At 49.3% G+C, this 21,445-nt stretch overlaps 1 protein-coding gene across 13 annotated transcripts in view; it reads right to left on the bottom strand.

The window, feature by feature from the left end:
• Positions 1 to 21,445, bottom strand: part of PSD2 (pleckstrin and Sec7 domain containing 2) — an 86,460-nt gene that overhangs the window by 2,772 nt on the left and 62,243 nt on the right. For 8 of the 13 annotated variants that reach the window (XM_078360833.1, XM_078360815.1, XM_078360800.1 and 5 more), the window contains 9 exons: positions 19,215 to 19,327; positions 18,433 to 18,493; positions 7,819 to 7,909; positions 5,874 to 5,917; positions 4,658 to 4,848; positions 4,422 to 4,492; positions 3,893 to 4,050; positions 2,899 to 3,043; positions 1,496 to 1,639 (listed from right to left, as the gene is read on the bottom strand). In XM_078360833.1, the coding sequence (XP_078216959.1) occupies positions 1,496 to 1,639; positions 2,899 to 3,043; positions 3,893 to 4,050; positions 4,422 to 4,492; positions 4,658 to 4,848; positions 5,874 to 5,917; positions 7,819 to 7,909; positions 18,433 to 18,493; positions 19,215 to 19,327 (1,018 nt within the window). The remainder of the gene's footprint in view (positions 1 to 1,495; positions 1,640 to 2,898; positions 3,044 to 3,892; positions 4,051 to 4,421; positions 4,493 to 4,657; positions 4,849 to 5,873; positions 5,918 to 7,818; positions 7,910 to 18,432; positions 18,494 to 19,214; positions 19,328 to 21,445) is intronic. The other 5 variants (XM_078360843.1, XM_078360852.1, XM_078360836.1 and 2 more) reach the window with 1 other exon arrangement.

The following is a 21,445-nucleotide window of genomic DNA, read 5'->3' as shown; positions in this document are numbered from 1 at the left end:
GGTGAGGACATGGAGAAACAGACAGAACTCTTGTGCCCTGCTGGTGGGAATGTAAATGGAGCACTGTTATGGAAAGCTGGTAGTTTATCAAAAAGTTAAAAATAAAATTACCACATGATCCAGCAAGACCATTTCTAACTACAAACCCAAATGAATTGAAAGAAGGGTCTTGAAGGGCTATTTGTATACCCATTTTCATAGCAGCATTTTTCACAATAGCCAAAAGATGGAAGCAAGCCAAGTGTTCACTGATGGACAAATGGATAAACAAAATGTGGTGTGTACATACAATGGAATATTATTCAGCCTTAACCTATTCACACCCAGTGTTTCATTATTGGAATGGTAAGCTCATGGGAGTTATTTACATCTACTGCTCAAGGTCACCTCCAAGGTCTGATTTTTCACCAAAAAAAAAAAAATGTTGCAACCTCCACCATAAATGAGTTAAAAAGAAAGGAAATTATGATACATGCTACAATATGGATGAACCTTGAGGACATTAGGCTAAGTGAAATAATTCAATCACAAAAGACAAATTCTGTATGATTCCACTTGCAGTAGTCAAAATCATAGAGGCAGAGAGCAGAACAGTGATTGCCAGAGACTGGAGGGAGGGGAGAATGGGGAGTTACTATTTAATGAGTACAGAGTTTCAGCTTGGAGAGAGGAAAGAGTTCTGAAGATTGGTTATACAACAAATGTGAACAGACTTAACACTACTGAACTATACACTCAAAAATGGTGAAGACAGTAAATTTTATATTACAAGTCTTACTGCAATTAAAATGTCTTTAAATCCAAATTAAAATAGTAATGAGGCTGAGGGCAGTGGCTTGCACCTGTAATCCCAGCACTTTGGGAGCCTGAGGCAGGTGGATCACCTGAAGTCAGGAGTTCGCAACCAGCCTGGCCAACATGATGAAACCCCATCTCTACCAAAAATACAAAAAAATTAGCTGGGTGTGGTGGCGCACACCTGTAATCCCAGCTGTTTGGGAGGCTGAGGCACGAGAATCGCTTAAACCCAGGAGGTGGAGGTTGCAGTGAGCCAAGATCTCGCCACTACACTCCAGCCTGGGCGACAGAGTGAGATTCTATCTCAAAAGAAAAGTAGTAATGAAATGCTAATCGTTAAACCTATCAGATTCATGAAGATCAAAACGTTTTGCAATGCCCAGTGTTGGTGAGGACATGGAGAAATAAGCACATTCATGAAATATTAAAGGGTTAGAAACCAGCATAAGCATTTAAGAGGAAGGCTTGGCAGCATCTGAGAGCCTTTGTCTGAGCTTCAGCTCCTCACCCCTGTCAGGGAAGGCTGGCACCCTGGAAGGGCTTGGGACTAAAGGTCAGGGGACCCTGTTCCCTGCCAGCTGCCACATGAGCAAGCCCCTTTATCACGAGGCTTCACCTCCCCAGTCCCACATCAGGTCAGGCAGGAAGGAAAAAGAGCAGGGCACTGGGCTTTGCAATCCAGCCCCCGGAGGCTCACCTCGAAGATGAGATAGTGCTCCTTCAACCGGTACTCCTCAGCCTCCTTGGACTTGATGCCCCTCTCAACTGGGTGACACCTGTGTTCGGCCAGCTCCGCAGTTAGCTGCCTCAACTTATTCTCATGAGATCGCAGTTGCTCCTCCTGCAAAGACAAGTCCTGGGTTGTGAGGCCTTACTCTCAGGATGTCACAGGGTGGATCAAATCCTGTTCCACCAGGAGCTGCACCACCAAAGGGAAATGAAGGCCTAACCAGGGTCACCAAAACATGGGGATAGAGCCAGGCTCCGGACCCAAGGGCATGATCTTCCTCCCACCTCCCTCCCTCCCCGCCCCTCCCATCAGCAAGCACTTTCCTCAGTGCCCCTCCCCCAACCCTTCCACCCCCCACCCCCCCGCAGGCTCAGGAGAGGAGACACACTGACACTTATATGTGCACACAGACAATCCCCAACACAGACACACACCAACCCTCACATACAACCAAGCTCATTAGCACTCCCACGTGCACCCACAAACACCCTAGACCAAGGCCAGCTCGGCCCTGCTATCCCTTGCTTCATGTGATACACACATATTCTTACATTCATGCCCAGTCACACGCAGTGGTCACAGACCCAGGATCACACCCAAAGACAGGCCGAGACACTGTCACTGATGGGCAAACACATACACTTCCCCCGACTGCAGGACAGCCAGGCCCCCTGGTGCTGTGCGCATGTGCATGTGTGTGTGTGACTCACTGCCAGTGTGTTTGCACATGTGAATGTGTGTGGTGTGTGCGCATATGTGGTGTATGTGCGTTACATGTGCATGCACAGGGGCTCTGGGCAGAAGCAGGAACCCAGGAGCTCAGTGGGGAGACCCGGGGCAAGGCCTAGTGGGAAAAGGGCCAGTTGCTGGCAAAGAGGAAGTATGGGGCTTCCACTGCCCCCTACCTCTCAAACTCTGGGCCACCACTTCTCCTGTCTCCAAAGAAGCCCTGAGAGCCTGCGGCATGGGTGAGTTGGGTTTTCTAGGATTACAAATAAAATATTTAAGGATAGGTGAGGGCAGCAGAAGAGCACTGGATGAAGAGTCAGCCAGGTGTCACTGTGCGAGCTCCTGTGACACAGTCTCTTCCATTTGTGCCCAGATGCACACAAGACCACCAACTCTCGGCCACATCCACAGGAATGCACTGGCAGAGGCAGCTCCATGCCACCCGCCACAGCCATGGCCCCTGTGTGCCATGTCTCAGTCTCCCGTCTGGACATGGGGGTGGGGTGCATGGGATAGAGGGAAGAGTTGCCCTTCTCTGGTGTCCTTCAGCCCAGGATCACCCGGCCTAGAGACAAAACTGGGGTGGGCTCCTGAACAGATGGTAGCCTGGGGAGCCGGCATCCTGACCCAGGAGCATGTACCTGGCAGAGGCGGGTAGTGCAGGAGGGCAGCAGGGGCCGACAGAACTTCTTCATGGAGCTGACAGCAGCTGGAAAAGCCGGGGCAGAGAAGATGGCTGCCACCAAGTTGATCCTGAGAATCCAGGACTGCATTTCCTCCTTGCTCCTGGGGACAGGAAGGGGAGAGGGTGCCGGCCTCTCACACAGGACTCCCTGTCCTTCACCCAGCACCCCATACCCAGCATTGGGCTTGGCACTGAGAAGGCACCAGTACCTCTAGATAAGCGGGTAAAGGAGAAAGGGAGGACACATAGGGGCTGGATGTGCGTGGGCAAAGCTATGTGGGGAGCTCCCTTTCTGTCCTAGCTCCTAGGCACACCTGATTTTCATGTGAAAATCAAACTTCCTAGGTCCACAGCTAGTGGCCCTGGAGTGAATGGGCGGGAGCGACCATAAACTGGGAATCATCAGAGGCAATGGCAACTGGGTACCTCCCCACAGCCCTCCTGCCCTGCCCCGCTGCCTGCCCAGCATGGGTGCTGTGATCCTGAAGCCTTGTCCACTAGCCTGCCTCCTTGCAAGCTCATGTGACACATGCACCCAGTCTCAAGTCACAGGAGAATGGGGGGTGGTAGAAGGATAGCCCTACCAGTCACCTGGAGGGTGCATCTTTCTCACATTTAAAGTGAAGGATGATTCATAAAGATGCCACCTGCCCCGCATTGCAGACTCCAGTGCACTCGGCAGCCCCTGCAGGGCTTGTTAAACACAGTTGCTGGAGCCATCCCAGAGTTTCGGGCTCAGCAGGTCTAAGATGGAGCCAGAGGGACTGCAAGTGATGCCGAGGGGAACCACACTTTGAGAACCGCTGCTTTTGGGTAACCCAGCTGTCGGTCTGTGTCATGTGGCTACATGTACTCTGGCTGACTCATGAGAAGGAGAGGGGTTGTGTGCCAGGTCACTGCAGCAGGCCTTGGGCCCTGGGTAGGAGCGAGGGGCTCCAGCTCCTACTCACGGTGCCTGGAAGAGGAATACCCTCCAGTCAGCTGTCTTAAGCTTGAGCACGTTGGACTTCTTGCTGTAGTCAGAGGCCCTGGTGGCCAGAGCATGATGCACGCGAACGGCGTTCTTCAGGTCACCCTCTGATAGAGCTTTGTCAGGCCTGTACTCATCCTGGATGGGGAGGGATGGGTGAGCCGGGGTCACTGACCCACACCTTCATTCCCCCCTGCCCTCACTCCCCTCTCTCTGTCCCTATAGCTCCCTTCATTTTCCATTCCTGCTGTCTCACCCACCCCAACAAGAATTCAGGTACCCCTCCCCTCTCCCCAGTCTCAGAGGCATGCACAGGCCTCACACTGAGCCACTAGGCACCAAGTCCTCATATAAAGACCTCCAAAGCCCTGAGTGGGCCCAAGTCTGGGGAAGGACCCGGCATGTGCCTGAGCCCCAGGTCCTGCCTGGGGCCCTCAAGGCACCACAAGGCCAGGGCAGGATGGGACTGAGCTGGCCCTTTCTGAGTATGTTTTCTAGGGCAGTCTCACCTTCTGCAGGTACAGTATGGTCCCTTTGAGCACCGCATAAAATTTCTTCCAGCCACGCCTCCCACGGGGTGCTGGGGAGAAGGGCATGGTAGTGTGGCTGCAGCCACCCTCTGCAGTCTCTCCAATCCCACCTCCCGCTACGCATCCAGTTGTATGTGCAACCCCAAGGAGTGGCCTGGGGGCACCCCCTCTGTGCTAGCAACCCTCCCATGCCCCTCTTCCAGCCTGACACCCACTCCTCTTGCCATCCATGTCAGCATGAGTCTTCCGGGTCAGCACGCCGTGCTTGTAGGTGGTGGCACTGAGAGCCTGTGGGACATCCAGGAAGGGGTTGCCACCATCCAGGATTCGCGTCACCTTCTTCGTGCCTGTCCCGAACTTGTCATCCACCAGCTCAGACAGGGATTTCCTCAGTTCGTCCTCATCACTAGGGAAGTACTAGGCCTGAGAACCACCTCCAGGGAGGCCTCAGGCCTGCATCATCATGGCCTTTCCCCACCAGCCACCCCTCCAGGAGCCAGGGTCATTGAGGAAGAGCAGCCCCAGGAGGTAGAGATGAGGAGATTCCAATTCCAGATTGTAGATCCAAATCACTGACCCCTCCTCTCATCTCCACTTCTGACTCTGATCTCTGATCTTTGATTTTTGTCCAAGTCCCAATTGGCACCCTTGGTCACAAACGTGGAGACTTTACTGTCTCCAGGTCTCCTTCCCAGTCTTCCTTCACCTCTCTCCATCACAGGGAGCACTAACCATGGCCAGACTGAAGATGCTGCACAAACCCCACCGACATGCTGGCAGAGGGAGGCCAGCAAGTAAGGCCCTGAAGTCTGGGTTCCCACAGGATCCCTGGCAGAAGAGTGCCAGCTCTTCCCTGTCATGTGGGAATTCCCGCCAATCCCTTCCTGGGGCTTCTACATGGATCTGAACTTCCCTGGGGAGCACAGCAGAGCCTTTCGCAGTCTCCCCAAACAGCAAGATCACCACCCCTCTTTCCTGATGAGACCTACAGGTCTCACTGCTTTTGCAAGGGAATAAGTTAGAGGGCATTCTCCCCTTCCCACTGTCAACAGCAGTCACCATTTACACAGTCATATTGTTATAGGGGCCTCATGCCTCCTACCTGCCTACTTCCCAAAGGGAAAGGAGCTGTCATCAATGGGAATTGGAACACTATCCCCATATAGAAAACCAGCTGTGGATATCATAGAACTAAAGTCACAGTTCAATCTATTCCACAGTAATGTAAACATTGCACTCGTTTTCTCAATACAGAAAATGAACCAAAGGGGAATTCAACACCAGGTGTGGGCCAGCTAGACACATGTGTCAGGCACTGGATTGGGAGGGATCAGCACCATGGAGAGTGGTCAGAATGACAAACCTGCACCCCCACACTCCCCCTCCCAGGGATACAGGCTTCCCATACCTGTGCCCGCAGGCACTACTCACATGGCCCATTCCAGCTTTTCATTTTTGATGGAGTTGTAAAGGGTCTGGGAGACAGAAAAAAAGAGAGAGAGGAATTCAGGTGAAGAGTCAAAAGAAACACCCATCTACCAACAATAACGTGGGTACAGTGAGGGAGCATCGTTTCAGCCAATGGGGTAAAGTGGGCATTTGATTCATACTTGTTAGATGGATAAGTGCGCGGGTGGGTGGATGTATGGATGGGTGGTATTTAATTATGTGATCACTTAATGTCAATCTCGCAGGAAACTGTAAGCTTCGCAAGGTCAGAGGCTGTCCATTTGTTCACTACTGAATCTCCAGTGCAAAATCCAGAACTCAACATACAGCAAGTGCTCAATGGGGAAGATTGATGGATGGGAGGATGAATGGGAGGATGGGTGAGTGGAATGGATGGATGGGGAAGTGGACAGGTGGAAGATGAAGGATGGAGGGGAAATAGGCAGGTGGTTAGGTGAATGAATAAAAGATGGGTGGGTGGATAGAGGGTATATAAGGAAGATTTAGGGGTGTATGCATGAGGATATGGGTGGGCAAATGAATGGCAGGGTGTTGGGTGGATGATTGAGTGACTGATTGAGTGGATAGGTTTGAGGATGAATGTGTGGGTGGGTTAGTGAGTAAATGAATGGGTAGGGAATAGTTGGATAAGGGGATGGGTGAGTAGATGTGGTGATGTTTGTTGAGGTAAGTAGATGAGGAAGTGTTTGAAGAGCATAAGGTATCTGTGTGGGTGACGGGCGAATGGGTGAGTGGTTGCTATGGGGAAGTGGGAAGGGAGGGTTTGGGGATACATATGGGTGTGGGAGAATGGGTGAGTATATGGGTAGGTGAATGACTGAGTGGCTGGGTGGATGCATGGGAGGATGACTGGATGGGTGCAGAAGTGAGTAGATGGGTGAATGAGTAGATGGGGAGAAATGAATAAGTGGATGGTGAGACTGCAATTGTTTGATCTCACAAATACGTGCTTAACAAATGCTTCTCAATGGTGAAGAATACATGGTAGGAAGAGTGATGAAGATAGTGTTCTATGGAGCATTGGAGTTTGGATGGAGACCTCCAAACTCATTATTCAACTACCCCTGTAGTATCATCAGATTCTTCAAACCCACTATCTAAAAATGAAGCTGGTTGGGGGAGGTGACTTACACCTGTAATTTCAGCACTTTGGGAGGCTGTGGTGCAAGAATTGATTGAGCCCAGGAGTTTGAGACCAACCTGGGCAACATAGTGAGACCCCCAGCTCTACATAAAAAATAAAAATAAAAACCACAAGGCACAGTGGCATGCACCTATAGTCCCAGCTACTTGGGAGGCTGAGGCAGGAGGACCCCTTGAGGCCAAAAGTTCAAGGCTGCAATGAGCCATGATCGCACCACTGCACTCCAGCATGGGTGGCAGAATGAGACCTTGTCTCAAAAATATACAAATAATAAAAATGAGCCCATCAGCAGCCCCCCAAAACCTTCCCCTTTTCCTCCAAAGTGGAGAAATGACCAGAATATAAAGGCCAGAGTTCCACCCTTGGCTTCAGCCTCAAAAGAAAACTGGATTCTCTTAATTCCAGTGATGATGAAGGAATGAGTGGGCTTTTCCTTGAAGTGATCAGATGATGTTTGTGGTGAAGGTGGTGGTGGTTGTGGTGGGTGGCAGCTGTGACAGTTGGTAGCAGTATTGATTATTACTATGACAGTAATGGTGATAATGGAGTACTAAAAACAAATCTCGCAAAGCCTTCCCCCTGCCTAACTCAGGGAACACAGAACAGCCAAATGTTGAGCTCAGAGGTTTCTAACTTTGTCATCATGGCCCTGCACCCTCTGTTAAGAGCTCTGAATGCCAGGATTTCGTGGGGCAGAGACCTCTCTCCTCTCTATCCATGCAGGGCACAGCAGGTGGAATGTGGGCTCTCAGCAGACAATACCTTCAGCAGGTCTTTGGCAAAGTCTTGGCCATCATTCAGCTGCTCCAAGTTGGCAATGAATTGCTGACAAGACATCTTCTTACCAATGTTCTGTAATGGAGAAATGGTTCTGCCTAAGAGTAGGGAAGGAGGCTGGTGTGTTCCCCATACACCCTGCCCTGCCCACCCAGAGGGATGAGGCAGCGTCAAGGGCAATAATGAAAATTAAATTGCGTGAGTTTTCTTTTGTCTCCGAGTTTACAGAACTCTTATCACAGTCAGAACTGTGCTTGATTCTCAAGCATCATGAGAGGTTGGGCTTCTCCTGCAGCCCAGATGAAGGAGTTGGGCTGGATGAAGTGTCGTGAAGAACACAAGTCCCTACTGTGCTCCAGGTCTTGTGCTTGACATGCATTATCTTATTTCTTTCTCACCCCAAGGAGAAGGTGAGGTGCCCATTTTTATTATCCCCATTTGACAGGTAAGAAAACTGAGGTACAGGAAGGTGAAGTGACATGCCCATGATCACACAGCAAGGAAGTGAAAGGGCCAAGTGTGTCCAACACCGAAGGCCATGCTCTCACCGCTACTCCACGGTAACTCTCCCAAGGTCACTCAGCACCAGGACACGAACCCAGGCCTCTTGGCTTCTGAGCAGAAGCTCTGCGTATTCTGCCACAACTGTCTCACTCTCTCACCTGCACAGAGGGGCAGCAAGGCTTCCAAGACGTAGGTGAAGTGAGGGAAAGGTTGGCCTTATGGGAGTCAAAAATCAATTGCCATGGACACACATGGGTGCCCCATGCTGAGCTGAGCTGAACTGGGACAAAGAGAACCCAAGCAGATGGTTTCATGCTCGGAGGCAGAAACAGGCAAAGAGCTGGAAATGACTAAATCCCCAAGTTCTGCCTTCTTGTTTTAACCAATGAGTAGTAGAGGGGCTCAAGCCCTGCAACCCCAACACCTAATATTCATACTTCCAGACTCTCCGTGGAGTCCCCACATTTGAGAAAACACTGAACAGCACTTCATCTTTGTGAAGATAAAGACTCTTGAATACTGGATACTTATCACTGTAGGATATTGTGGATTAGGGTTTGCTATAAAGCAGTGTTTTCCAAGGTTTACCTACACGAATAGGTATTCACTCAAAAAAAGATGTCCTAATAGAACAAGTTTATTTGCATGTTTCAGAGTCTTTACCATGCTGATGTGTGCCGGTGTCTCCGAGGAGAGGATTCCACATCATTTCTCAAGTTTACTGACCTTGGCACTATTTTAGCAAAGACACTCTATTAGTGTCATATGGGACATTCACACACCACAGAAATCATTCAGAAAACAGTGATGTAAGATTTTATAACTAGCTGACAAGTAAGAATTTTCTATGCCTTTCCAAAAGGGTTCAGGAGAAAAGATCCTATGTTTGCCTTGATACAAGTATGTTTTGTATGTTTCATTGTATAGTTTTACATATATACATCTGTCTATATATAAGTATATACCCACGTGTGCACATTTACAATAGAGGATTATGAGAACAATGTTGATAAGACTATCTTTGAGGCCAGGCGCGGGGGCTCACACCTGTAATCCCAGCATTTTGGGAGGCCAAGGCGGGTGGATCATGAGGTCAGGAGAGCGAGACCATCCTGGCAAAACCCCATCTCTAATAAAATACAAAAAATTATCTGGACATGGTGGTGAACACCTGTAGTCCCAGCTACTCGGGAGGCTGAGGCAGGGGAATTGCTTGAACCCAGGAAGTGGAGATTGCAGTGAGCAGAGATTGCACCACTGTCCTCCAGCCTGGTGACAAAGCAAGACTCCGTCTAAAAAAAAAAAAAAAGATTATCTTTGAGTTCCACACAAACTGAAGCTTCCCAGTCATTAGTCAGGAGTGCAAAATCAAAAAGTAACCAGGCAAGATTTCTAATCTAAGCAATGTCAGACTATCTTGTTGTGGGTGAACCTTCCCAGAAGAAACAATTCTTGGTCAAAATATTCATAGCACATCTGTGTGAAGGCATTGGAGGCATTACAAAAGCAGTGGAGGCTTCCAGGGTGAAGATTCTGTAGGGGAGTGTGGAGAGGTGACCCCAGGAAGAGCAGCATTTCTCCCTGAAGCATTTGCTGCTTCCCAGAAGCAGCCAGGGGCTGAGCAGCTGAGTGGCCTCTTAGGACTGGAGAACTGGGACTGGAGTTCAGGGCCCACCAAGGACAAGGAAGAACACCCAAGGACTTGGGAAACACCCCAGTCACACTTCAACAAAAAAAGTTGAAATTAAGAAAAAAAAAATACTAAAAGAATAAAAATTATCCCAGATGGAAATATGGAGAAGCAGAAATGAATGAAATAACAAAAAGAATTGGTAACTCTAAATGGAAATTGACTGTGTAGAGCAACAGTAAAGTTTTCCAGGGAATAAAATATAGAGAGATATAATAGTTAAAAGCATGGTAACAGGAGTATATAAGTTAAGACAGCAGTAAATGGAACTAAAATGTTTCAAGGTATTTCATTGCCCAGGAAGTGGAACAAGTACTTTATAAGTTGAGGATGCAAATTGCAAACCATAAAATGAATTCCAAAAGAATGCACAGCTAACAAGCTAACAGAGCAGGGACATGGAATTCCAAAAACTACTTAATCCAAAAGTAGGCGAAAAAAAAAAAGAGAGAGAGAGAAAAGAAACAGAACTGAGGAATCAAAAAGAAAACAGCCACCTGGTACACTTAAACTCAAATATATCATGATTCACTAAATGTTCAAATTAACATTATTATCAGACTTTATTTTTAAGTATATGATACAAGGGACATACCTTAAATATAAAAGAGCAGAAATCTTTGAAACAAAAAGGCAGAAAAGGATATACCACATAAACACTAACAAAAGAACTCCTGTATAGCTACACTAACATCTGACGAAATAGATTTGAGGGCAAGAAGCATTACTAGAGATAAAGAAGGACATGTCCATAGTGATAAAAGGGTCAATCTGCCAGAAGATATATAATCATCCTAAATCTGTATACATCTAGTAGCATAGCTTAAAAAAATACACAAGACAAAAATTGACAGAATCAAAAGACGACATATTCACAGTCTTGGCTGGAGATTTTAACACTGCTCTCTTAGTAACAAGCAGGCAAAAAATTGGCAAGAATACCATGCCAAAAAATTAGATAACCTAGATGAAATAGGCAAATTCTTAGAAATACATGAGCTACTAAAACTGGCTCGAGAAGAAATAGAAAATCTGAATAGACCTACAAGAAGTAAAGAGATGGAATCAATAATTAAAATAAAATTTTTAGAAGGCCAGATGTGGTGCCTCACACCTGTAATCCCAGCACTTTGGGAAGCCAAGTTGAGAGGATCACTCAAACTTCCAGAAGTTCGAGACCAGCCTGGGCAACATAGGAGACTTTGTCTCTATGAAAGAAAGAAAGAAAGAGGGGGGGGGGAAGGAAGGAAGGAAGGAAGGAAGGAAGGAAGGAAGGAAGGAAGGGAGGGAGGGAGGGAGGGAGGGAGGGAGGGAGGGAGGGAGGGAAGAGAAAGAAAGAAAGAGAGAGAGAGAAGGAAGGAAGGAAGGAAAGAGAAAGAAAGAAAGAAAGAAAAAGAAAGAAAGAAAGAAAGAAAGAAAGAAAGAAAGAAAGAAAGAAAGAAAGAAAAGAAAAGAAAAGAAAAGAAAAGAAAAGAAAAGAAAAATAGCTGGGCATTGTGGCACATGCCTGTGGTCCCAGCTACTCAGGAAGCTGAGGTGAAAGGATTACTTGAGCCCAGGAGGTTGAGGCTGCAGGGAGCCAGGATCACACCACTGCACTCCAGCCTGGGCAACAGAGAGACCCTGTCTCAAAAAAAAAAAAAAAAAAAAAACACTATCAAGAGATGAAAAACAACCCACAGAGTGAGAAAAAATATTTGTAAATCAAATATCTACTAAGGGCCTAGTATCTAGGATATATATATATAAAGAACTCAAAGAATACAACAACAAAAGACAGCCTAATTTTAAAATGAATGAAGGACTTGAATAGACATTTCTCCAGAGAAAATATATTTTAAATGGCCAAAAAGCACATGAAAAAATGCTCAACATCACTAATCATTAGGGAAACACAAGTCCAAACCACAGTGAGATACCACTTCAGATCCACTAGGATGGCTATCTTTTTTTTTTTTTTTTTTTTCCCAAAAAACAGAAAAGGTTGGTGAGGATGGAAAGAAATCAGAACCCTGCACATTGGTGGTGGAAAATGTAAACTGGTTCAGCCAACAGTTGGGCACTTCCTCAAAAAGTTACATGTAAAATTATCCTGTGACCCAGTAAGTCCTAGGTATATGGATACAGATATTCAGACAAAATCTTGTACATGAATGTTCACAGCAGCACTATTCACGATCACTAGAATATAGAAAAAAAAACCCAAATATCCATCAACAGATGAACAGATAAAATGTGAGATATCCATACAATGGAATATTAGTCACCCATGAAAAATGAACTACTAAGACATGCTATGACGTAAATGAACCTTGAAAACATGCTAAACGAAAGAAGCCAGTCACAACAGGCCACATATTTCATGATACCACTCATGAAATATCTACAATAGATGAATTCACAGAGACAGAAAGCAAATTAGTATTAGCCAGGGGCCAGGTGGAGGAGGAAATGGGGTATGACCTTTGAGGGGTATGGGGTTTCATTTTGGGGTGATGAAGATGTTCAGAAACTAGACAATGGCAACAACTGCACACCACTGTGAAAGTTCTTAGTGCCACTAAATTGTAATCTTTAAAATAGTTAAAATGGTTAAGTTTCATAACAGGAGAATAAATCAGTAAGGACATACATGATTCTTACAACACATACAGACACCTTATTGGCACATATAGAACATTATAACCAACAACCACAGAATAGATTATTTTCAAGTCCACATGAAACATTCACTAAAATTTATCTTTCTTAGGACCAAAAAGCAAAGACGCATGCAAAGAAGTAAAATTACACTGGGTAAGTTATATTCTTTAAAATACAATACACATAACGACAACTAGTCAAAAAGACATGTACCCAGCTCATCCGAAAGCCCAAGAGAGGTCCCTGATTTGGGGCCTCTGAGTTCCCAGTTCCCCCTCTCCCTCCCACCCGACTTGGATCAACAAGGCCTTCCAGTCTTTCCTAAGCCCTTTGACTTCTTCTTCCGTCTCCCAGCAGAGGAAAGTCACAGCGGGTCCAACCACAGCCCCATCCCAAGGCCTGACCCTGGCACTCTCAGGCCAGGGCGACCATCTCCCCAAACTTATCTCCTTGCCCAGAAGAGAGGCTGGATGGGTACAGGGTAATGCCCAGGTCATTGTCCAGGTAGTAAAACTGTCACTGCCTTTGGCCCCACAGGAGCCAGGCCTTTTCCCACAAGTCTGACTTCCATGTGCAGCCCTGAGATCAGAACAATACTAGCCTGTCTTTAAGGCTCATTCCAGAAGCAGGATGAAGCAGGTCAAGCAGAAAGAAAGCAGACATCATCCTTCAGGAGGAGGGAGGGACTGATCAAAGCTCCCATGGACAGAAAAACCCTTGCCATTATTTGCAAATCTAGGCTAACCCTTAATTATACTTGGTATCCCCTTAAGGTTCTTGTGTGTGGCTCTGTCACCATCTGAGAATGGGCAGACCCCTGCAGACCTCAGGATAACATCTAAACCCCTGGCCTGTCCCTCCAGCCCTCCATATCCATCCCCATCCCCAAAATGCCTTGCCAGCAACTTCTGCTGTTGCTATTCTTCAGGCAACCCAAAGTTGGAGAGAAATTAAGCTGTTCCTGAAAAACAACTAATCTTTGTTTCAACTTGAGCTCTCCTGGAATGACTTCTCCCACCCACCCCTCCCTGTTTGTTTGTCTCAACCCTGGTGGTTCTCCCTCCCTCACCCCAGCCTTCAGTCCACTCACCAGTGCCATAGGCTATGCATCCAAAATACCTCTGGAATTTCTCTCCTGGTCTCCATCTCCAATTCTAACCCACTCTGCCATCTCCTCATGGCTGGAGCTTGCAAATCAGCATTCCCTGACATCCCCCCTACTCAGAGCATCCCAGGCTTATTTGCTGACCCGTCACCACCCATCATCACCCATCATCCCCAGCATCCGCACCATCTCCAAAATCCCCATTTCAAATACAAACTCCTGACCCCCATCTCCTGCTCTTCCACCTCCTCCCTCATTCTCTAGAGCCCTCACTCCAACAACCCTTTGATCCTCTGTTGAGATCTGATACAGTGTGGCCCTGTGTCCCCACCCAAATCTCATCTCAAATTATAATCCTCATGTGTCAAGGAAGGCGGGTGATTGGATCATGGGGGTGGTGTCCCCCATGCTGTTCTCATGATAGTGAGTGAGTTCTCAGGACATCTGATGGTTTTATAAGTGTTTGGAAGTTCCTTCTACATTCTTCTCTCTCCTGCCATCTCGTGAAGAAGATACCTGCTTCCCCTTCTGCCATGATTGTAAGTTTCCTGAGGCCTCCCCAGCCATGTGGAACTGTGAGTCAATTAAGCTCTTTCCCTTGCAAATTACCCAATCCAAGGAAGTTCTTTATAGCAGTGTGAAAATGGGCTAATACAAGATCCAAAGGACCTCCCTTTCTTTTTTATCCAGTTTAGTTTCCAGTCCCCATCAATAACCACTTCTCTGCAAACCTCTCTCTTGCCCTTTTCTGCTTCTGTCATGTTTGCCTAGAAAAAGCCCAGTAATGATGAAACCCAACTGATTTCCTATACTGTATCTGTATCCAAGTTCAACCAAATATACTTGCAGGACACACAGCTGTGCTAACTGGTCCCATTTTATGTCTATGACCACAGTCACGTGGGCATGGAGACCTCCTGACACTGCCACAGTTCCTGTGTTTGCTCTTCATTCTCCAAAATGACCATGGCACACCTTTTCCTTTCCCTTAAGCCTCAAAGTCCCTGTAATAGACACTGTGACTCTCACTCTCCCAAACCTCTTTCCTATTATGTATTAGCAATGAGGTGTGGGTAGGGAAGAATGACCTCACCTTCCAGCTCAGGGATAGTCCCTGGGTCACCTCATTCCTCCTGCCACAGAGATTGATTCAGTTAACCTAGGCTTTTTCCAGCTGTCCCATGGTACTCCCTGGTGCCTTCTCTCTCCTGCAGTGATAGCGCCTTGTCTGCTGACTTGATCCTGGTGGCACATGCACAAGGTTGGGCTGTTTTAACATCAGACTCACCGCCAGCTTCTGTCAGGCCCCCACACAAAGCCACACACTGCAAGAGCTGTCTATGGCCACCACACCCTCACGTCCTCAGGTCCTGAACTCATCATCTCACTCACTTCAACCTGGAAGCTGTCCTCTCCACTCCACCTAAGGTGCTCTTCAAAAGGTCTCCAACGACCTTGACTAGCCCTTCGATGACTGCTCCAACCCCAAAGGGCACTCTCATGCTGTCACCTTACTTGACCTCATGGCAGCCTTTTATACAGTGGGCCACTCACTCCCTTCTCCTCAAAATGCTGTCTTGTCTGGACTTCAGAAATGCCACATACTCCTGGGTTCCCTCTGACCTCCCAGATGAGTTGCAGTCTCTCCCACTCCTCTGCCTGGCCTCTACGTAACACTGAGCCCCTGGACTTAGCCATCAGCTTGTTCTCTCTGCAGGAACATGGCAATCAGCCAGTCCCATATCTTTGAATTCCACCCTACCCCATCTCCATCTTCAAACTGGGCCCAGACTCATCCATCTGACTGCCTCTTTGGCTCCCCACACATGTCCAGAGGCATCTCAAACTTCAAACACGGGTCAAAAGCAGGACTCAGGTCTGCCTCTCCCACTCACCACCCCTACGCAGAAGTTTCTTCCCCATCTCAGGAAATGGCACCCCCAGCTAGCCAGATGCCAAAGGCACCCTTGCTCCTCTTTTTCACTAACCAACCCCATCAGCAAGTCCTGTGAGACTCAGTCCTGAAAGGTGTCCCTCATCAGTCCCTGCTCTCCACATTCACCACTCAGTCTACCCACGCCACCATCATCTCCCACCTGGACCATAAACTAACACCACTATGGAAATGGTTCTGCAGCTCCTTAAAAAATTAAACACAGAACAACCAGATATATGACCCAGAAAGTCCACCCCGAGGTAGAAACGCCAAAGAACTGAAAACAGGTGTTCAAATGAAAACTTGTACATGAATGTTCACAGCAGTGCTATTCCCAACAGCCACAAGGTGGAAACCGGCCCTGCTGCTGCTGGCCCCATTGCCTAGAATGCATGGTCCCAGATCTTTCCATGGTTGGCTCCTGCTGATCCAGGTCTCTGCCCAAATTTTGCAGGCCCTCCCTGATCCCCAGTCCAGACCCCACCACACCTTCCTGTGTATGCCCTTCACAGAACCGGCACTACTTGTAATCGCTTGCTCACTTCTGTGTTGTCCACCTCCTGTAACAGACGGGGCTCCCTTTCCTGTCTTGTTCATGGAACACAGAAGGCACTCAGAAGACAGGATTGTTGTTGAGCCTCCAACCTGAGGGTCCCAGCGCCCCTCCTACACAAAGCCTCCCCAGTTCCTCAACCAGACTGTGCTTATCTCAGGAGCATGCCTACAGCCCGACAGCCCCTTACTGCGTCCCAGTTGGACCAGAGCTCTTTCTGTGGGCACCAGCAGGGACCCGTTCCTGAGATCCCCACAACCCACCAGGCCTCAGTCCCTGCTTGATGAATGAGTGGGGCAGAGATGGAGGCAAGGGGAAAAGTGCAAAGCATCAGGTGCTCTGAAGAGTTCCCAGTAACTGCAACAGCCAGTCCTTGGGCGTGAGCCTTACTTCCCATTCTTTATACACTGGGACTTTATCATGGGGAAACTGAGGTGCAGTGAAGTAAGTAACTTGTCTCAGGCCACAGAGCCTTCGGTGGAGCAGCAGAGAACACAGCCTCAGAACCTGTGCTCCTAACCTCTGAGCAGTACCGCATAGAGATGAAATCCTCAGTGTCTGTTTGCTGCAAACATGAACAGTCCTCCCAGCCCACTTCTGATCTACGAAGTGCTGACGTTTCTCCCCAGCTGTGGTATCAATGTGGGACCACGCCAGCTAAGGCCCATCAAGCTCTCGGGTGCTCTTGGCCCAGGGTCCACTGGACAGTGGCTGCCACCCTCCTTACCAGCTCTTAGCCATAGGGAAGGGCAGCCAGGGCTTGGTCCAGCAGAGACAGCCCTGAGATTGCTCACAGGCCCAGCCAGGGGTGGGGACAGGGAGTGAGGGGCATGCTGAGTGCTCCTTTTAAAGCAGGCTAGCAACACCTGCTCGCTGTCAATAAACAGGGGATGCAGTCTGGGGGAACATCAGCTGGCTCGTGGGCTTTGGCGCTGGATGACATTCATGTGGAACGCATCTTCTCTCTTGTTCCACACAGGTTGCCTGCCCAAGTGGACTTGGCCGAAGCTGTTGCACATTTGCTCCTCCTGACACAGGCACTGAGGCTCTGGCCCTCCCCAGGCCAGGTGCCCCAGTGCACTCATGAGCCCGGGCTACCAGCGGACTGGGCCTTCACAGTCTCAACTTCCAGGAGTCTGCAGGCTGGGCCTTCCAGCTTGCCCTCGTTTCGATTTTCACAGTAATGAGGAATACTATTGTTCTTTTTCTGTAACAATATTCTTCATAATAAAATCCTTGCCCCTTGGTGCCGTGTATATTACCTCTCAGTCCTGCCCATGACACCACAGGGAGATCATTATTCCCACCACACAGATATAGAACCTGAGGCTCAGAGAGGGCCAGTGTTTGCGCAGGGTCACACAGCCACCATGTGGAGGCAAGAGTAGAATCTGAAGTCGGGTCTATCCCAGCTCTTTCTTTCACCACCATATCCCCTGGACTTCCTGGTTAACACTCTGGCCTGTTGTCCCCAAGTCACTTAGCTATTCCCTACCTAGCAGGGGGCTCCAACCACCCTGGGTGAGCAATGATGGGGCAGTGATTGGGTGGAGCCAGATGGTGATGGGGGACACAGAAAGGCGACATGATGAGTGGGGCCTTGGCACACAGGACATGCACACCACTAGCTACACTTACCACCTGCAAGGGCAAGAGAGCCCAGAGGGGTCCCGGAGCAGACAGAGGAAAGAAGAAGGAGTTATTGAGCCACAAGAAGCACTGAGACAGCCTGGGGCCTGGACCAGACACAGCCTCACAGCCTGGGCATCCCACACCAGTCACTTCACTGCTTGACCTGGTGGGGGCTAGGGGATTGGGAGGGGCTGCCCTGGGCATTATATTTCAATGCCATAGGCTGCATTCAGGCTTGCGGGACAGGGGCAAAAAGGGCACATGATCTCTTAGCTTGGACAAGGAGCACACATCTGTGGTTCATCTTAAACTCCCGTGACCCAGCTGCCCTCACTGCCCTACATGGGGGTGCAGACTCAGGCAGCTCACTGGAGGATGAAACTAGGGTGAGGCCAAATCTAGAAGCCAAGCTGCCAAATCCCCCGGGCTTGGAAAAGAAGCCTGGCCACTGAGTGAGAGGTCTCAGGGAGGGGCTGGAATCAACACAAGATGGGTCCCTGAGAGGACACGCAAACCCGCCCCCCATCTCCCAACTCACGTGGCCGTGCAGGTCCGTGTTGAGCAGCATCAGGGCACAGGTGAGCGTGTGGATCCCATCTGAGTCACAGACAGTGGCACTCTCAGTGTGAGGACCCAACCTCTTCCCACTCCATCTCCCGACAGAACCCGCCAGGAAGCCTTGGACGCAGAGGGAGGCCAGCTGCCTGCCAAACTCACCTCAGAGGCCAGGGACTGTGTGATGCCCCTGGTCCGCCCCCACTGCAGGGCCCAAGTCACATGCCTGCCCCAGGAGCCTGACCACCCTGGACCCACTCTGCCCCGGACTCCTGCCTCCTGTGGCCAAACTCACCTTGAACCTCAGACTGAGGAATGGCTCTGAGCCCCCAGCCCTGCCCCTGCACTGGCCTGTGTCTCTCCCAATAATGGGCCTAGTCTGGGACTTGGGCCCATCTATTGGGCAAGCCCTGTCCCTAAGAGGACTCCGACCTAGACCTCCACGACACTGGGACAGCCACCACACCAACAGTCAGCACCACGACAGGGACCACAGGAGAAGGAAGAGCCACAGGACTGAATCCCAAGGCTGGAGGACTTCCAGGCAGTGGGGAGGAGAGCAGGCAAGACTGTGCCTTGCTCAGCAGGCAGACCCTGTGCCATAGTTTATTCAATTAGCCTTCATTGAGCACCTACTGCATGCAGAGGACAAACCATCTGGGCCTGGCAGTGGGACTGAAGTGCCAGGTGAACCAGGGTGGGAGGGGCCAAGGCCTGGCTGAGTGGGTGGGGAGGGTTGGGCAGAGTGGGCAGGGGGCCATACCTTCCGAGGTGCTGTCATCAGGGTTGCACTGGCAGTACCGGCGGGAGAAGTGTGTGAGGACCCGCTCACGCTCTTGTGTCTCCCCCATCAGTGGGAAGGCCTTCAAGAATGTTCTGGAAGGTAATTCAAAGCTGCTGAGAGCAGTCTGAATCCTCACCCAGGGTTAGACCACCCCCTCCCTCCCCGTGCGCACACACACACACACACCACACACCCACCCCAGGGGGCCAGGGCTCCAGTGCCCCACTCTCTGGGTCTGGATGTTCTCCACACTCGGGAGCCCTGGCCCCCAGGATGGCCTCTGGAGTGCTAAGGCCAGGGGACCTGGTAAGCTTTAGAGTTTCAGTCCTCATCACCCTCCAGGCACCTATCTTGTGGAAGTAGGCAGAGGACAGATGGTGAAGAACAAAGACAGAAGAGCACCTCAGCACCAGCCCTTCTTCAGGGCAGATGCCCACTCCCTGCTCCCTCCCCTATAGCTGGGCCCTGTCCACACCTGCCCTTCAGAACGCTCCTCCTCAGTCATTGCCTCTCTTTCATGTGCCACAGCTGAGCCTCAGGCCCAACCCTGTCCTTCAGCTCCTCCCTTTCCCACCCCAAGTCTGAGTTGCCATCAAGTCCTGACGGTTTCTTCTTCAACCTCAACCTTAATTCACCACTGCCACCGCCCTCATCATGTGCCAAGGACAACGGGGCCACCCCTGCACCCAGTACCTCCTCCCAGCAGACACCAAGTTGTCTTTCTAAATAGACGTGCAGGCAGGACTCACTGCTGCTTAAAACCCATCACTGGCTTCTTGGAACCCTCAGAATAGCAGCCAGGCTCCTCATGTCATGGCCATGTTCGCTGCCCAGACTACCCTCCTATACCTCCAACCTGGCACCTGCCTGCTGCCTTCACACCCTGGACAGAGCAGGCATTTCACTATTCAGTGTCTCAGAGCAGTACCGCCACCACCAAATTTTCGGGCTGTCCCTAGGGGCAGCCTCACCACTGCCCATCCTCTCCCACATCTTGGCACCACCAGCTCTTCTACTCTACCCTCTGTGCAGCCTCTCTCACCAACCCTTCCCATCTTCCCAACCTCATGCTTGTTCTCTCCCACCTGACCCTCTTCAGAAGCCTACACGCCTCTAGATCAAAGGCCACCAGTATACTGGCACCAGTGCTGGCTCCCAGAATGTTGCCTTAGAGCCAGTACCTCTGTGGCTCCCCAGTGCCTGCACAGTTGAGCGTCAGTATTGGGCTGGCATACAAGGCACTCAGTCCAGCACCCATATCTCCGATTATGAGCTGAACCAATGAACACCTTCCCTGACCAATCTTCCTCATTCTGGCGCAATCTTTACAACTCAGCTCAGGATACAATAGCTTGCAGCACACCAACACTTCCACTGAGAACAATAAAAACCATGAGTTTTCTTAAGCTATGGGAAAATTGCTGAGGCAACAAAGACCAAAAGGGCCAAGATTCTGGAGAGGAGAGAATTGCAGAGGTAGTTTGATCCTTCTGCGGTTGCTTTTTCCCTGGGGGCATTGCTGATTATGGGCCCAGGTAAGAGGCAGGGCATTGGGTGGAATCAAAAAGCTGGAGACTTCAGGGGCTGTAAACACATGGCCACTTTTCCCTTTGAGATATTTGCTGAATTTCAGAGATATAAAAGATATATAAGGCAGGAAGCTAAAAGGCTAAGCAGAAAGCCTCTGAGAAGTAGAGGGATTTTTGTTGTTGTTGAAGCGGGGGGCAGTGTTGCTGCATTGAGAAGACAAAATTAGGCTTCAGAGCCCACAAGGGGGTTTGCCATACTCAACACCCCAGGCTCCCAGTAGAAAACTCTGAGGGCCTCTACCCTACGATCAGAGCAAACCCTGAGCTATACCAAACTTCACTGAAACCTTGATTACATTAGGACTGCATCCCCACACCCTTTCTAACTGCCTAGCAAAGGACACGGTAAACCCTCTCTGGAGGAACACAGAATAATCTAGAACCACTACAATTCTATACAAAGTATACAACATCCGATTTTTTTTTAAAGTTACTAAGCATGCAAAGAGACAGGATATATGATAGAAAATCAAGAGAAAAAAGAGATAATAGAAACAGATACAGATGATTCAGATGATAGATACTGGAGTCAGCAGCTAGGGCTTTACAAGTAGTATGTTCAAAAAAAGAGAGGGAAAGATGGAGAAAATAATGGAAAAGATGGATAATTCCCCTAGAGAA

Source organism: Callithrix jacchus, chromosome 2, assembly GCF_049354715.1.
Source record: "Callithrix jacchus isolate 240 chromosome 2, calJac240_pri, whole genome shotgun sequence".
Lineage (NCBI taxonomy): Eukaryota > Metazoa > Chordata > Mammalia > Primates > Cebidae > Callithrix > Callithrix jacchus.
The sequence above is the reverse complement of the archived record's forward strand: the minus strand, read 5'-3'. Positions and strand labels throughout refer to the sequence as shown.